General features: G+C 52.6%; 1 protein-coding gene across 1 annotated transcript; it reads left to right on the top strand.

Annotated features, from left to right (window-relative positions):
* The first annotated feature begins 7,473 nt into the window (after positions 1-7,473).
* LOC124680929 (aspartyl protease family protein At5g10770-like) lies at positions 7,474-9,316 on the top strand. Its single transcript, XM_047215946.1, has 2 exons — positions 7,474-7,555; positions 8,091-9,316. The coding sequence occupies exons 1-2, from the start codon at positions 7,474-7,476 to the stop codon at positions 9,314-9,316; spliced, it is 1,308 nt and encodes a 435-aa protein (XP_047071902.1).
* Positions 9,317-17,654: the final 8,338 nt, after the last annotated feature.

The raw sequence follows: 17,654 nt of genomic DNA, 5'->3' as shown, positions 1-17,654 counted from the left end.
CCGCCTGACGGCGCGTGTGAGCTGGGGCGACTCGGAGAGGTGGGGGCAGTGCGTCCATGTCGGAAGCTCGGTGGCGGGGCAGTTCTTGAACGGCGGCAGTTTCCTTGTGCTCGCCGGGTCGGAAACGTCCTTCAAGTAGAAGAAGCCCCCAGACCAGTACCGCGCGGATTCGTGGCGGTCGGTGTGGGGGTAGACGCGGCCCGGGCGGATCATGAAGGTGATGGATCCGCATGTTGCTAGCTCGGTGGAGTTCCGGATCCTCTCCTTCTTGACAGTAAAGTAATATTGGAACAGGGGGAGATCGGGAGTTACCCGGAGATGGCCCTCGCAGAGGGTGACGTGATTGCTGATCGCAAGCACGCTATTCGGAGAAATATTATGGGGCTGGAGCCCATAAACTTTCAGGATCTCCAGGAAGAAGTCCGAAGGCGGAAATGAAAAGCCCCGCTCCACCAGTGCTTTCGTCAGCACCATCTCGTTGTCCTCCGGAGCTGGGGCCAAGGCGTTCGGAACTGACCTCCAGCTTTCGGGTTGCAGAAAGCCCTCCGCCTCGAGATTCGTCAGCTCCATCTTAGTGGTGGTGCATGGCCACCATTTTCCCTTAGCCTCAGCATCTCGTTGACGAGCCTTTGATTTCTTGGCGGCGATCTCTTCCGCTTTGTGCTCCGCCTAATCCTCCCCGGAGGCTTTCTCCGGGTTAGCAGAAGTCCCTTCAGTCTCCTTGCCGGAGTCCTTTGAAGGACCCAGCTTAACTGGGACGAAAGGTGGAGGGGCGGAGGAGATTGGGGTGGCCAGGATCGGTTCAGAGGCTGGAGGCGGAGTCGTTGAAGACATCTGAAGAAAAGACGAATGGCGGAAAACATTCTTTAGTCGGATCCAACATCGTCGTCCCCAAATACATCCCTACCAACTACGGCGCGAGGGCGAAGTTCGAGAACTCACCGTAATGGCTTCTACGGTGGTCGGAGTCGCCGGCGACGAGGTTTCCGCACGGTGGCTCGCTGATGTTAAGAACAGGATGAACTCGTCACGGCGGCGAAGCAGCTCCGGCGAAGCTCCGGCGAGATTCCGACACGGCGGAGAGAGAGCTCGAGGTGGCGCTTTGCAGAGAGGTGAAAAGGGGGGTGAATGAGGGTTAGGCATCGACGGCGGATATTTATAGGCCGGCGGGACGAGATTCATGCTCCGCATCCTGTGGTCGGAACGCAAGCGTCGCACCGTTGGATGCGTGACACGTGTCCCAAACCCTAAACGGTAAAAATGGCTAGAGATAAGTTACCGCAGAAATCGCGCGAAAATGGCGCCAGAATTGGCGGAACCGTTTGAGTCTTATAAGATTCCGGGTAATCGTGTGAAGATGAGTAGCTCTCATTCGTAAGCAGGGACGCAACCCGGAAACGAATATCGAACCGTCGATGGATGAAGTCCCGCAGGATGGGAGCATTTTCTGACTAGAGGTTGGGAAAAGAAGAAAATGTGAAGTAGGAGTTCTTCAAGTTTCTCCGCGTTACCAACGTTGCCGGAAACCATGGCGGATTAGCAAGGCGGAAACCGCAGGTGAAACTCGGAGAACTCTGGGAGCTACTGTTGTGGGTATACTTCATGGGTGTACCATCGACAGTGGTTAGATCCGGCAAGCCCGGGTGGCCCACAGATGGTGATGAGGCATGTGGCCCATCGGGCGGCCCAGTTGCTGTTGATCCTGACGGAAGATGTCCGGCCCAGGAGCAGGGAGCCGGATCCGACCGACTTTGAGGAGGAACCCGGATCCACGGAGGCCCATTAAGGGACCCGGATCCGGTACGACATAGATGGAAGGGCGAATCCTTGACGTACACGACAAGACATTGTACCGTAGTTAGGAAACCTGTATCCGGGTAGGACTCTCCATGTAAACCCTAGATCCGTGCGCATTTATAAGCCGGATCCCGGGAGCCCTAGAGGCAGAACCTCAACTCATTGTAACATCGCGAAAGCGCCCAGATAATTCTAGACAAGCAGCAGTAGGCCCTGTCATCGTGCAGGTGTTCCGAAGCTGGGTAAATCGCGTACCACCGTCCCGTGTGCACTCCGCCCTATGGCCCCTACTTCTTATCCCCCTCGTGAGGATCCCTCCTCCAAGGTACCGTCGATTAGGCAACGACACCTAGTTTGTTGTTGTAAACATATTGGTTATTTTGTTGTAATTGTTTGTCATTTTTGTAAATATAGTTTTTGATTTTTGTTGTCAACTAATCTGTAATAAATAAAATGTTGTTAACCTCTTTTGCATTGCTACAAACACATGTTTTTTTTTGTTGTAAATGGACTGGCCCTGGACTGCGGGTTGATTTTCAGAAAACCTGAGGGGGTAAATGCAAACATTGGCGTGGCTGTTTGTGGACGCCGGATCGCGATCCGATGGCGGGGAGAGCAACCGATTTTCTGGACCCAGATCGGGCGACCGAGGGCTAGCGTTGCCCAGAAAAATAAGATGCTCCGCGATGGATCACATGTCACAATTCTACAAACTATGGGAGAAGCTAGAAGGTGCGCACCTACTCGACATGACACAAAGGATTCTATTTCTTGGAAAGTTTGGCAAAGACGGTTCATACTCAGCTCACTCGGCATATGAAATATTCTTAGGACACATCTGATCCCCAATGACTACTATGGTTTGAAGACCTTGGGCTCCCTCCAAGTGCAAGATCTTTGCGTGGCTTATTCTCCAAACCCGTATTTGGATTGCGGATCATCTAAAAAAAAAGGGGTTAGCCAAATTGTGGAAATTGTAAAGTTTACAACCAAGTGCAAGAATCGGCCGCACATCTACTACACCGTTGCTAGTTCACTCGACGCATTTGGGAAAAGCTTTAAGTCATGGCTCGGTCTACTTGACATTCAACCCTAAGATTGGATTGCTCTTCACTCTGTCAAAGAATGGTGGTGGAATGTGATTAAAAAAACAAGCCAACATATGAAGGCCCTAGCCTCCTTAGTAATGCTTGTTTTATGGGATAATTCTAAGGAACGGAATGCTCACGCCTTTAGGAATATTTCATCAACCGCAAACATGCTTGTCATGAAAATCAAAGAGGGGGTCTCTTTGTGGAGCCTTTCCGGTGCAACGGAACTTTGTAATATGATGCCGCAAGACTAGGACTTTGTTGTCTAACTTGGTGCTTTACCAAATTTGGTTAATAAGACCTCTAAAACCTTTCCATAATCAATGAAAATGTTAAATATTTTGTCTTATTTAAAAAAAAAGTAGAAGAAGTTAGTAGACGACTAATAGAACTACAAGACCCTGAACAAATTGGGCGAAACAACACATCAGCAACTAAATGAATAGCTAAAAAATAGTGACCTAATACTCAGTCTGGCTCACGTGGTTTTTGTTAGGTTCAGTTAAGTTAAGCTATCGCTAGGTTTGGTTAGCTGTACTTTTTCATGTTTCTTCTGTTAACAAATAATACCGGGTTGTCACATTGGATTTGTAGGATGGCACGAGCTCAGTTGAAAATTCTTGCATGCAAAGGATAAATTACTTACATCATCCACATTAAATGCTGAAATAGAAATTTTACAAAGATTTGTAGTTCAGACAATTTATCCATTTATCCATTTTAGATCTGATTACACCGTTGGACTAGTCGCAGTGAGATCTCTGAAATTAGATCCCATAGTTTCAATGACTTTTTCAGACCAAAAAGTTACCTACATGTAGTTTTGGCTTGAAAAATTAGATCTCACTTTCAGGTATTCATTTCGACATTTTCTAGCTTGGAATACACAGTTTTGGATCGTTAGATTGTTAGGGTGCCTCCGAGTGATTTTTAAAATCACATATGCACTAGCAGACATAACCATATACATCAGACATCAGACGAAGCACATCTAGCACATCTAAATACGAAACTAGTAGTAGTGCAACAAAAACGAGCTACTATATCGAGACGCTCCCCGAAAACCTTATCGCTCGTCTCCCGATACTGGATCTCATCTGATGGGGTTCAGATGCCTGCTCTTCTGAATGGACGTGCACGGAGTCATGGGGAAGGGGAAGACTAGAGGGCAACGTAGCAAAAGGAACTTGTCACGAGATCTATTATGTCTCTATCTCATGTCGTAGCCTGGGAGGGGATGCGTCACCTAGACCGTCACGCATTGGGACGTGGGGACACACATCTAACATGCACACACATATCGACATGCACCTAACTTAGCAGCTGAATAGACTAAACTGTCACGGTTGGAGATAGAGTTGAATACGCACACGCACGTCAGCACTCACCGAACTCAGTTGGTACAGGGATCAAACTATCATGTGTTGGAAGGCAAGGACATGTGACGAATATGCACACACACACGTCGACACACACCTAAATTAGTTGGTGCACTTACCAAACCACCATGCATTGAAAGATGGGGACACATGTCGAACATGCACACGCACACTGATATATATCTAACTTAGTTGGTGCACCAAACAAAAAAAATTAGTCTTCCACAAAAGTGTTTCTAACTCGATTCATGAAGCGTGTGGGCGGTATGTGGTGAGGAGCTAGCGGCGGAGGGTCGAGGTGGATTGCGCGTGAAGTCTTGCTCTTCTCACTCACTTAGTGGGATTGGAATATCTCACCTTATAAACCACTTCAACTCTCTTCCAACTAGCAATTTAAGACTAATTTAATCTCCAAAACTGCCTCTAAGTTGTCGTTGTTGATAATCCTTGAGAATTCAAAATTTGTAGACTATATGAGCTGTCCTAGTGAGCCGCATCCCATATAAATCCAACACTATTTTTCACATGCCTCATGGAAGGTTACAGTTAAGTGGTCGATTGGATGTTGACGTAGGACCAGATGGTAATACAGGATTGATTGTAGCAATTTTTTTGCAAACACGCAAAAGCTTTGCGTGTCATTGCATTAGAAGAAAAAGAAGCGGAGTACAGCGGTTTCAACATTCGAAAGGGAGATGGTAATACATGATTGATTATAGCATTTTTTTGCGAACACGCAAAAGTTTTGCGTGTCATTGCATTAGAAGAAAAAGAAGCGGAGTACAGCGGTCTTGACATTCGAAAGGGAATGCGGGTACAAGGCGTGCTTGAGTGACAAGGCAACGTTTGGAGATAAGAGTCTAGAAGCTTATCTCCAAACGTTGCCCAGCCCTACCGCACCTGATAGCTTCCAAAGTTCCACTTCTTCAGCGATGCGCTTGCAGATAGCTCGAGCAGTTTCCGCCGAGCGCTCGAAGACGCGGTTGCTCCTCTCCTTCCAGAGTGTCCAGACCGTGAGGAGGACAAGGGAATCAAACCCTTTCCTCATCTGCTGCGTGACGCGTCGCCTTGAGTCGGGCCACCACTCGATCAACATGTCATTGGCCAAAGGCCTCAGGTGCGACAGGTTGCAGCGCTGGAGCGTGGCATGCCAAACCTCCCTACCAAGGACGCAACCGAGGGCGAGATGATCCGCCGTCTCAGGGGCCTGCTCACAAAGAGGGCAGTTAGAGTGGGATTGCATACCATGCCGCAACAGGCGATCCGGCGTCCAAATGTGTTGTTGCATTGCAAGCCAGATGTGGATCTTGCACTTGGCTGGGGTCCATGTCTTCCAAATGGTCTGGCCGCAAGGGAAGAATTCTAATCCGAGGAAGAAAGCCTTGTAAGCCGTGCTCGCGGGATACTCAGACGTCGTGCTCCACTTCCACTCAACACGGTCTGGGGTGCCAGGAGCGAGGACAACCGGCTGCAGCTCATCCACAATGTGAAGAAACTGTGTGAGCATGGGGACACTCAGGGGTCCAGTGATGTCTTGGATCCACTGCCGATTCAGCGGCGCAGATTCAACTGTCTTGGAGTGCTGGGAGACAGAGGACACGACAGCAAGCAACGCAGGCCCGGAGGCCCTGAGGGGAGTGCCATTGAGCCACGAGTCAGTCCAAAAGAGTGATGTGCGTCCGTCCCCAAGAACGACGCGGGTGGACGCGTCGTAGAGACCCTAGACCTCTGGCTGAACCTGGAGAGGGAGGTCAGTCCAGCATCCTCGTCGCATCCTTCGCAGCCACAACCAACGAGCGCATAGGGAAAACCCAAGAATCTTGAGGTTCAGTACCCCTAGCCCTCCATACTCCACCGGCCGACAAACCTGATCCCAGGCCACAAGGCAGTGCCCGCCCGAGACCGCCTCCGATCCCTTCCAGAAAAAGGCATGGATACGCTTCTCCAAGAACTGCAGGAGCCAGGCGGGCAGCTCCATCGCGATGGAGAGGTAGATCGGGATGGAGGTGATCACAGACTTGATCAGAACGAGGTGCCCAGCAGAGGTGTAGAAGGCCGCGTTCCCGGGTTCAAGCCAGCGACAGATGGTGTCGGCGATGGGCTGTAAGGAGGCCCTCGGCGGCCTCTTGTATGACAGTGGTAGTCCCAGGTAAGTGCATGGGAAAGGCATGACGCCGCAAGGGAAGTGCAGAGCCGCCACGGCAAGGTGGTCATCAGAGCAGCGGATCGGCGAGATGGAGCACTTGTCGAAGTTCGTGCATAGGCCGGTGGCGCCACCGAAGGACTCCAAGAGTAGGCGGAGGAAGCTCAGGTCGCGAGCCTCAGGTGCGACAAAGATGACTACATCATCGGCGTACATGAAGGTCCGGAACCGCATGTCTTGGCAAGGAAGCGGAGAGAGCACTCCAAGGACAACGCAACGCAGCGTTGAGGGCCTCCATGAACAGCAGGAACAACATGGGGGGCACGGGGTCACCCTGCCTGAGGCCTCGCCGGTTAAAATCCATATTTTCTTTCCTAGCGTTCATTTCATTGGTGCCTCGACACATTGGGAGTTTGGGACGCATGATTACAAGATAGGGTCGAAGAATATATCGCCCCTGCAGACACCAATGTTGCCTAATAACAAGGTAGAAATTAGAATAGATGGCACTTACCGTACATTACAAAGCACTGCGAGGTACGTATATATAACTCGACAATAACGTGCTTCTTTTGACTGCTTACTTACTGGTACGACGAGGTTAAAACACCTCCAGCCCTAACCCGTAGATGAGCTATAGAAATTCTGTTGCTCCAGATGATCCGATCGATCGCGTCGCCGGCGCCGGCGCCGGCGTCCGGCCGTCCGGCAGCCGGCACAAATCGCTCGCTCGTCGCCTCACGATCTTGTTTGTCGCTGGATCGGTGGAGCCTGACGAATACCAAACGACTGAACCGCTGAACAAATCTGTTGCTGCATTTGGGGCTTGGGCCTTGGCCTAGATGGTTTGGTAGGGTTTGGTTTTGGGGTCCGTTCGGTGGAGATGTTGTGAGCTCAACACGTTTGGACTTTGGAAGGCACATTCCTGGAGAATAAACATGAATTGACCAGCCCATGCCACGTTCATGCATCCAACATACATACCTATGATATGTATACGATTTTTTTTTGCCAAAAAAATGGGTATTCAGCTGAATACCCATGAATCTGTTTGTGCCCGCCCATGGGCGCCGCTCCACACGGGTTCGTGGTAGTGTCAACCAGCAGCTTGTTCCAGCCAAAAGATGTCTGCTCCACATCCACGGGTACGTACACGAACTGAACTTGGCGCCACCTAATTATCTCTATAACTACTTATTCAGTTCCAAAATATGTGACTCAGTTTTGTCTAGATACATACTCCCTCCGTTCTTTTTTAATTGATTCGAATTTAGTACAAGTTTGTACTAAATCCGAGTCAATTAAAAAGGAACGGAGGGAGTATATATTTAGACAAACGTTTTCTTTCCCAGTAAAAAATAACGGTACGGTGGGCATCACAGTAAATCCGGTTTTCGGCAATACGAAAATACCAGCCAAATAACGTTAGAGATTTGTCAAACGAATTTATAAATAATGCGTAAGTTTTTTTTGTTTTTCAAATGAGCTAATTACATAAACACCGGTAAATTTCGTTCGGTATTACAGTTTTCCGGTGGTAACCGGTCTTCGGTGAAATTTTCGAAAATCTCAGCCAAGAGAAACCGTGATTTATATGTATTTCGTTGTGTATTCTAGACAAAGATGAGTCACTTATTTCAAAACAAGATTGTATGACACTTGAATGCTTCAACGTTTCAGTGACGCCACGGCCGGACCGCGCTGTTGTGCCGGTCGTGCACAGGCACGGGCCGTGCGCACCGTCGCAATCCACCATCAAGACATCTTTCGCTCAGGCGCTCCACAGAAGCCGCGCCCGCGCGGACTACATCATGAGTCGAGCGACCACGCAGCAGGAGGATGGCAAGGTGAGCATCCCGGCGCACCTGGGCGACTCCGTCGGCTCGCTGGAATACGTCGTCAAGCTGGGGCTGGGCACGCCGGCCGTGGAGCAGGTTGTCCTCATGGACACTGGGAGCGACCTGTCTTGGGTGCAGTGCAAGCCCTGCAACTCCAGCGACTGCTACCCTCAGAAGGATCCTCTCTTTGACCCTAGCAAGTCATCTACCTACGCTCCAATCCCCTGTGGCTCCGCCCTGTGCAAGACGCTCCAGTCCGATCGTTTCGGCAATGGCTGCACCAGTAATGGCACCCAGTGCGGGTACCGAGTGGAGTACGGGGGCGGATCCAAGACGACCGGCGTGTACAGCAACGACGCGCTAACGCTGGCGCCCGACGTCGTAATCAACAACTTCCACTTCGGCTGCGGCTACCACCAGGCCGGCCCCAACGACAAGTACGACGGCCTCCTTGGTCTGGGCGGCTCGCCGGAGTCGCTCCCGGTCCAGACGTCCAAACTCTACGGCGGTGCCTTCTCCTACTGCCTCCCGTCGGTGAGCAGCGGCGCCGGGTTCCTCGCCCTCGGCGCGCCGAGCGACACCTCGGGCTTCACGTTCACGCCAATGACCCGCTTCATGCACGAGTCCACCTTCTACCTCGTGAGGCTCACCGGCATCAGCGTCGGCGGGAAGCAGCTCAGCATCCCGCGGAAGGTGTTCGAGGGAGGCATGATCATAGACTGCGGCAACATCCTCACGCACCTGCCCGACACGGCCTACGGGGAACTCAAGTCGGCGTTCCGGGCGGCCATGACGGCGTACCCGCTCTTGCCACACAAGTACGACACTTGCTACAATTTCACGGGATACAGCAACATCACCGTGCCGAGGGTCGCTCTCACCTTCAGCGGCGGCGTGACGGTCGACCTGGACGTGCCCAACGGGGTCCTGTTGGATGATTGTCTCGCCTTCACCGACTCCGGCCCAGACGATTACGTCGGGATCATCGGCAATGTCAACCAACGGTCGCTGGAGATGTTGTACGATGTTGGGGGTGGTAGACTCGGATTTCGCGCCGGCGCTTGCTGACTCCTAGCATAATGCCACAACCTTGAGCTAAGTTCACAAAGAAAAGGTGGTTTGTGAGCGCATTTGCCACAAATAAGAGCGGTTTTGCTCTCAACTGCTCCAAAGGGGCGGCCCGTCCGTCCAGAAATGTCTTTCTACTTTTAGATTCGTGCTGTAAGTAACATCAAATTTCGTTATATATGCTTCAAAAATCTGAAAGTAATGATTTGGGAGGAAAACCTAATGTTTTCTTGCTCAGGAAAATCGCAGCTCTCCCCGTCCGTATCATCTCGTGATTGTTATTTTCCCTTTTGTCCTATTTTTCTGCCATCATTTGTAGGTTTTGTTGTTAATCATCTATAATTTTTCATAAAATAGCTATTGATTTTTGTTGTAACTAAATATGGAGCTACCACTTAACCAATTTTTCATAGCCACAAACACATGGTTTTTTGTTGTAATTGTTTGCAATTTTTGTGGGAATGGATAGCGATTTTTGTTGCAAACCAACGTGTAGCAAAATATTTGTTGTGTAACCACTTTTGTATAACATTATTTTTTTTTTTGAAAAAAATTGTGGAGATTTTGTTGTAATAGTAAATATTTTTATAAACCAGGTGAGAGATTTTGTTTACAATCTTTACTATATAAACGCCAATACGACTATCGTACGTCGCTGTGCCAGGATGGATTCGATCGATCGATTTGTTTCCGACTCATGCACGATCGTAGCAGCCTAGATAAAACATAATCCGTCTCTGGCCCATACACAATTAGAACAATTATAGAACAGTTACATCGCGCCGGTTTGCACTTAGGATCATCGATTGTTCCGTAATTAACCCGCAGGCCTAGCAAAATAGAATCTGTTGGTTTGCACTCGGTCGCGTGTCATCCGCGGAGCCAAACACCCTGGAGCAGAAGTAGAAAAAGCAATCAGGCCCCTGAGCGCTGCCGCCACCAAACGCTGGCGATCTCCAGACGTTTCCGTCGAGATGCGGTGCCGAACTGCCCAGCAGCACGCTTCCGGCGCAGCTTTGCATCCGCCGGTCGCTTCTCCTCCTCCGGGGACGAGCCACTTTGGAGGAGAAGCGCTGAGCCCCAGCGAACCAAGCAGAAGAGGGCCTCCGATTTGGAGGTTGTAGTCGGGCCGCCATGCCGACCAAAGGTCGCGTTGTCGACGAGGATCAACGCGTGTTCCGCACGAAGGAGCTTAGTAGCTCCATAGCACCCTTCAGGCAAGCACCGACGAGCGCGGATCCAGTCTTCTCTACCGTCGCTTCCCCTCTCACCACCATGGCAAGAAGAAGAAGAGAGCTGAGGAGACGACATGGAGCAGCGGCAACATCGGCAGAGAGGACAGGGTCGCTTCCCCGCTTCAAAATCGGCGAGTCTCTCTTCAGCTCCTCCTCGCCACCATGGCCGGCCAGGAGAGAAGAAGGGACGCACCTTGCAGCATCAGGACAGCTCTTCCCCACGCCACCACGCCCGGCCAGGAGAGTTGTACCTTTACTGCCATCCAGAGGAAGAGAAGAACCTGTGGCCACCAGATTATTGATGAGGACGGCGCCGCTCCCTGCAACTTCCCCCCCCCCCAACCACTGGAGCAGAGGAAGAACAAGAAGCAGCCCTAGGCTGATCTAGATCTGGCGGCTGAGATCCAGATCACCGTCTCCACTAAGGGGCAGGAGCCCAAACGGTGGCATTCAGCCACAAATCCACCGAGAAAACTAAAGAAACTATCCCTAGAACTACCCCGGCACCAACCTAGACCTCCTCCAGCCAGCTATTCCGGCGGAGTGGCTGTCGGCGGCCCGGCCAAGGGAGGGGGAAGACCAAGCTACTGTAGGTCGAGGATGGGGAAATGAGCACCGTATTCTATTCTCTCTGATTTAGCGCTTTGTTATGTGCATGCCGTATGTTAAAAAAAAAATCCTAAGTAATGATGCCGCTGCATGCCTCTAATGAAGAAATAATGATACAATGGAGCAACCGAGTTTTTGTTAATTACTGGCTATTGCACTGTGAAGAATATGCTAACTTATACTGTATGCGATTTCATTTTTTTATGGAAGCCAGAAATTAAATCCTAAATTTGTAGGACATTAAAAAAATCTAGATGCATCATCACTAACAGATTGGGCATTCCTGGGAAGTTCGGGTGGATACTTATGTGAGCTAATAAGCATCGTTGTTGTTTCATGTATTTTCCACAGAAAAACTATACAACAAAAAACAATGTATTGTTCTATTGAGTGTTGGCATGTGCTTCCATAGACCCTAAATGTCAAAACAGTATAAACCATCGAAGGAGTATCTTCGTGAGTGAAACACAAGAACAGTTGAGATTAAACTCGAGATGAGGGGTAGGATGGTTGAGATTAAATGATACCACGATACCTCTTCGGGAGGTTACACTGTTTTAAGATTTGGGGTTCTACGGAAGCACAAGCCTTGAGTGTTGAGGGCTTATTCCGATTATCATCATATATTTAAATTGATGTCACAATATTACATTATACAAAAACAAGTAAATAAAATAGAGGCATTTGTGAAATTCGATTCCATGGACACCATATGGATATAAAATATAAAAATTATTTTATTTAATGTGGCACCGTAGCCACGCACGGGCTCTATGCTAGTACTTGGTATAACTTGGATCTGTCCTCGGGTGGCATTTTTGTTGTAAATATGGGGAAGGTCAGCCCTAAAGGGATATACCTTTCACTTTAACTGGGGAGGAATAGGATTGCGGATTAAATTTCAGAAAAACAGGGGGCAAAATATAAATATTACGATGCGGTTAATTCAAAGGAATCTGGTGGTAGTTTTTATTTGATCATCCGGATTCAAAGGAATCTGGTGGAAGCCTGAATAGGCGTCTAAGAAAGACAACAGTTCACAGCCGGCAGTCGAGTCTATGACTTGATCTATGCGCGGCAGGGGGAAGGGATCCTTCGGGCACGCCTTGTTTAGGCTGGTGTAGTCGATACACATGCGCCAAGAGCCGTTCTTCTTCAGGACCAGGGCCGGGTTCGCCAACCAGTCCGGGTGCAGTACTTCCATGATGAAGCCGGCTGCGAGCAGCCGGGCGATTTCTTCACCGATGGTCTTCCTTCTTTCTTCGGCGAAGCGGCGGAGGGGTTGCTTCACCGACTTGGCCTCTGGCCTGACATGGAGGTGGTGCTCAGCCAACTCCCTCGGCACACCCGGCATGTCCCTTGAAGACCATGCGAAAATGTCCCGATTCTCACGGAGGAAGCTAGTGAGCTCGCTTTCCTATTTGCTGTTCAAGCCGACACCGATGGTGACGTACTTGTCCGGCTGCGCCGGGTCCAGCAGGATCTTCTTGGTGTTGTTGGCCGGCTGGAAGTGAGTCGTCCCAGCCGGGTTGCCTACAGCCGGCATGTCCGACTGCGCGGCCTTGGCCAAGGCGACAGCGTCGTGGATGAGCTGCTTCTCGGTGGCGATGACCAGCGTCTGGGCCATCTTGGACCTCTGCGTGGCGCAGTCCATGGAGCGGCGATAGTCACCGGCTACGGTGATGACCCCCTTTGGGCCAGGCAACTTCATCTTCAGGTACCCATAGTGGGGCACCGCCATGAACTTGGTCAGGGCCGGCCTGCCGAGGAGCGCGTGGTAGGGGCTGACGAGGTCCACCACCTCGAACTCGATCTTCTCGGTGCGGAAGTGGTCCGGCTTCCCGAACATCACCTCCAGCGTGATCCGGCCGATCGGCTGGCAGCAGTGGCCTGGCACGATGCCATGGAAGACAGTGGGGGTGGGGCGCAACTCGGCCTCCTGGATGCCCAGCTTGTGGGCGGTGTCGCGATAGAGGATGTTGATGCTGCTGCCCCCATCGATGAGGACACGCGAGAAGCGCACGCTGCACCGGGTTGTGCCGATGGTGGGGTCGAGGACCATGGCGTAGCTGCCCGGCTTCGGCAGGACAGCCGGTGTGTCGCGGCGATCGAATGTGATGGCCTGCTCTGACCAGTTTAGGTACTGGGGGACCGGCGGTATGACCGCGTTAACCTCGAGGGAACGGCTCTGCTGGCTCGTCTTGTCCTCAGGCTCGGAGGTGAAGATGGTGTAGGTGGCATCCTCGGCCAGGTAGCGGCCATGATGCACTTGGTTAGCCTCGTGGTGCTCGAGGTTGGCGTTCTCTGCGCCGGCTTGGCCACCCGGCCCGCCGGCTGGTGGAGGCGGGGGTGGAGGTGGGAGCGGTTCGCCGCTTGTCAGCCGCTTCATGAAGTGGCAGTCGCGGGTGGTGTGGTTGGACGGGTTCTTGCCGCTGTGGTACTTGCACGGCGAGTCGAACATCTGCTCAAAGGTGAACTTCGGCTTCCAGGGCCGGTCTTGCTTCTGGCGCCGGCTACCGCCTGCCGCCGCATGGTCCGACACGGCTGCCACATGGGCGGAGCCGTACCGGCGGTCCGGCTGGTCGCTGTGCCGCTTGCCGCGGTAGTTGTCCCGCCTGCTGCCATGAGAGGCGCCCTCGGCCGGCTTGTTCTCGGCCGGCTTGTGGTGGTCCCGCCTGGATGGAGCCGGCGATGCTTCAGCCGGCGCTTTGCTAGCTTCTTCAGCCAGCACGTACTTGTCCGCGATGGCCATCAGGGCCGCCATGGTCTTGGGTTCGCTGCGGCGCAGCTTGTGCCACAGCATGGTGTTGGGCCGACAGCCTCCCATGAAGAAGCTGATGGCTTGGATCTCGTGCACACCCTCGCAAGAGTTGCGCATCTCGCACCGGCCGCGTCGGTACGCGCGATCCGTCTCGTCCGGGCCCTCGCTTGCACATTTCCAGCTCGCCGGGGCGACCCGGCCGGCGGTAGGTGCCGGTGAAGTTGCTGATGAAGGCTTCTTCGAAGTCCAGCTAGCCGTTGATGCTGCCGGCTGGGAGGTTGTTTAGCCAGGTGCGGGCGGAGCCGACTAGCATCAGGGGAGAGTAATGTACCGCCCAGCGCTTGTTGCCCCTGGCGATGCCGACTGCGGTGGAGTAGTCCAGCAGCCAGTCCTCCGGCTTGGCAGTGCCGTCGTACTTGGGGTGTCGCGCGGGAGTTGGAAACCGTCGATCATGGGCTCGTTGGCGATGCGGGGCCCGAAGCACTTTGGGCCGGCTGGCCCCTCCTCTTCCGCGATGCGGGATTCGACCAGCCGGTCGAGGCGATCTCGGGCATCAGCCGGCTCGATGCGCGGGCCCAGCCGGGAGCGTGCCGGCTGGCGAGCGCCGCTTGCTTCTGGAGCCGGCCGGTGTTGGCGTCTGTGCGCCGGCTGCTCGGAGTCTTGCTCCTGGTTCCGGCTTGGTGGAGGCCGGCTGCGGCCGCTGTTGCCACCGGCCCGGCCCGGCTCGTCCGGCTAGAGCCTCGTGGGGGTGGCGCGGGAGTCTCGGCGCCGGCTTGGTGCGGCGAGGAGGACTCGGCCGTGTCTCCGGGGGCATCCCTCGTTGTTGCTCGCGGCACCACGAGCGTGAGGAGCTCTGGGAGCGATGGCGTACCTGGGGTCCCTCGCTTGTGCGGCTGCGGCGTGGCACAGCTCAGCTACCCGCCTTGTTTGGCGGCGCAGCTCTTCTCCTTCGAGGAGGTTCAGCTCTTCTGCAGCGGCTTCGGCTGCGAGCATGTTCTTGTCGGGGGTGGTGTACACAGACAGCTCCGCGGACGGAGCCGGCGCTTCCGCGCCGTGGCGGTCGATTTCGGCGGCTAGGCCGCCTCCTCTCCGGCGAATCAGGCCGACTCGGATGGGGTTGTCGCCGCCTGGCGTGAAGCCGTGAGCGCGGTTGTACTCGCGCCGACTGATTTCCAGCTGGCGCTTGGCAGTGGCCAGCTCTTCGGCCTGCCCGAGGAGGAGCTGGCGGTGCGCCTCCAGGTCCGCCTCGATGGCGGTGGGATCGCCGCCTGTGGTGAGCGGAGAGCTCAGCTTCGCCCGGACTTCGTCCAGCCGGGATGGTGGCGCGGGCTGCTTTTGGCCCGAGCCGGACGCGTGGTCGTCAACGTTGCGCTCCAGGTTGGGGCCGCGGACGCGCTTGGACTTGGTGGGCTGCTCGTCGCCAGTGGTCATGACCTGCACGATGCAGGGGCTGGCGAGAGCGCTGCTGGCGCCGGCTCCTGGAGGAGGGCTTGCGCAGCGCAGCACCTGCCGCGGGTAGCGCGGCGGTGCGACCGTAGCGACGTAGACGTTGTGGCCGCCGAAGGAGATGACGCTGCCGCCGGCAGGGAAAGGCCTGTCGGTGAAGCTGCCAGCGTTGTCGCTGACGCGGTCGAGGGAGCCAAATCTCCAGATCAAGCCTGAAGCGACTCGCTCGCCGGTGGTGATGGTGAGGCCCGTCCGGATGAAGACACCGGCCGCAGACGCTGAAGGCCCCACGGTGGGCGCCAAATGTCGTGGTATCGTCACGGCATATGCCATAGGGTGGCTAAAGAGAGTGGTTCCTAGATGATCTTACGGCGGTATCCGGATGCGGGTATGGGCACGAGCGACACGACGACGTACCCAGGTTCGAGGCCCTCCTGTGGAGGTAACACCTCTACTCATGCTATGAGTGTATATGATGTATCACAGTACAATGGTGCTCCTAGAGCTGTATCCGGCTGCTCCTGGGAGGCTAAGGGAGACGATGGTCTCTCTCACAGGACAGCGCTAAGACTAGAATGAGTAAGGAATGATCGATCGTCCCCCGCACGAGAGGGGTAGTGCAGCTTATATAGACGCTGGCACTTTACATAAGAGTCCCTAAGACCTAGTGGCCGGCTGGCCGGCTTCGGCTTCTGCTCCTTCCCGAGGCGTTGACGTCAGGAGCCGTTGAGGCGTTGTGGTCTGTCCCATCTGCCTGCAGGAGTCAGCGGCATGGAGAGGAAGCGTCCCTGTCGCCATCATGCCCTGTAGCCGGTACGGAGCGGCGTGAGCCATGATGACCTGTCGAGCGGGAGGCACTGTTGCTCTATAGTGCCCCGCGCTTTACGGGAGATGAGGTCAGCGTGGACCTTTGAACCCGGACCACCTACTCAGTTCCTTCTCATGCAAGACTCGCCAGCCTCGAGTCGGTCAGGAGTGTAAGAACCCAGTCGGATATGGCTTGTAAAAGCCGGCCCAGCCACGGCGCAGACGGCCGTTGCCAGGCCGACTAAGACTTAGAGCCAGCCGGCTCCCAAGGCAGCCGGCCACGGCTTCAGCCGGCTGCTCCTCAGCCGGCCTTTGCCGCGGGCCAGCCGGCCTCGAGCCAGCTGCTCCTCGTCTATTGCCCTACCCGGATATAAAATATAAAAAATATTTTATTTAATGTGGCACCGTAACAACGCACAGGCTCTATGCTAGTACTTGGTATAACATGGATCTGTTCTCAGGTGGCATTTTTGTTGTAAATATGGGGAAGGTCAGCCCTATAGGGATATACCTTTCACTTTAAGTGGGGAAGAATATAATTACGGGTTAAATTACAGAAAAATAGGGGGCAAAATGCAAATATTACGATGCGGTTGATTCCAGACGTTGGATAGAACGACCGATTTTTGGGTCTCCATCGGGCGATCGACCCCTGGCGTTCCCCTAAAATTACTGCGTCGCTTCCACCGTAGCCGTGCTTTCAACTAGGCCCACCTGAAAATTAACGCTAGCCATGGCCCATGTCAACCCAGCTACCCAGCCGGCCACTCGCCTGATAGCCCGAGACCGGCAAACCCTATACACCGACTAGGTCGGCCGCTACCGCGTGCCGCACACCCCAGCGCGCGGTATGGGTCGGCCTGGTCGGCCCAGTTCGCTTATTTTTTCTGTTTCTGTTTCTTTTTCTTTTATTCTTTTCTATTTTATGTTTCTGTTTCTTTTTTGTTTTGTTTCTTTTTTTTGTTCAAATTTGAATTCAGAAAAATTTCAAAATTGAAAATTATTTAAATTTAAAAAAATGTTTAAATTTTAAAATTGTTCAGATTTGAAAACCGTTCAAATACAAAAAATGTTCAAATTATAAAAGCGTTCAAATTTGAAATCCATTCATATAAAAAAGAGTTCAAATTTGGAAAATGTTCAAATTCGAAAAATGTTCATAACTAAAAATGTTAAATTTTTTAAAAAATAAAATTTAAAAATTTTAAAAAATGTTCAAATTTAAATTATGTCCACCGAAAATGTTCAAATTTCGAAAAAAATTAAATCTGAACATTTTTAAAATTTCGAACCTGAACAGATTTTGAAATTTTGTTCTCCGATTTGTTTAAATTAGATATTAAAAAAGAAAAATTAACAGAAAACAGAAACAACAGAAAAAACGTACCTACTCTTAATGGGCTGCAGCCCAACCCACCGACCTGGTCACTGGGGTGTGCGGTGCCCCGTACATGCCGACCAGGTCGGTGTATAGCAGACC

This window comes from Lolium rigidum, unplaced genomic scaffold (assembly GCF_022539505.1).
Source record: "Lolium rigidum isolate FL_2022 unplaced genomic scaffold, APGP_CSIRO_Lrig_0.1 contig_30814_1, whole genome shotgun sequence".
Lineage (NCBI taxonomy): Eukaryota > Viridiplantae > Streptophyta > Magnoliopsida > Poales > Poaceae > Lolium > Lolium rigidum.
The sequence above is the reverse complement of the archived record's forward strand: the minus strand, read 5'-3'. Positions and strand labels throughout refer to the sequence as shown.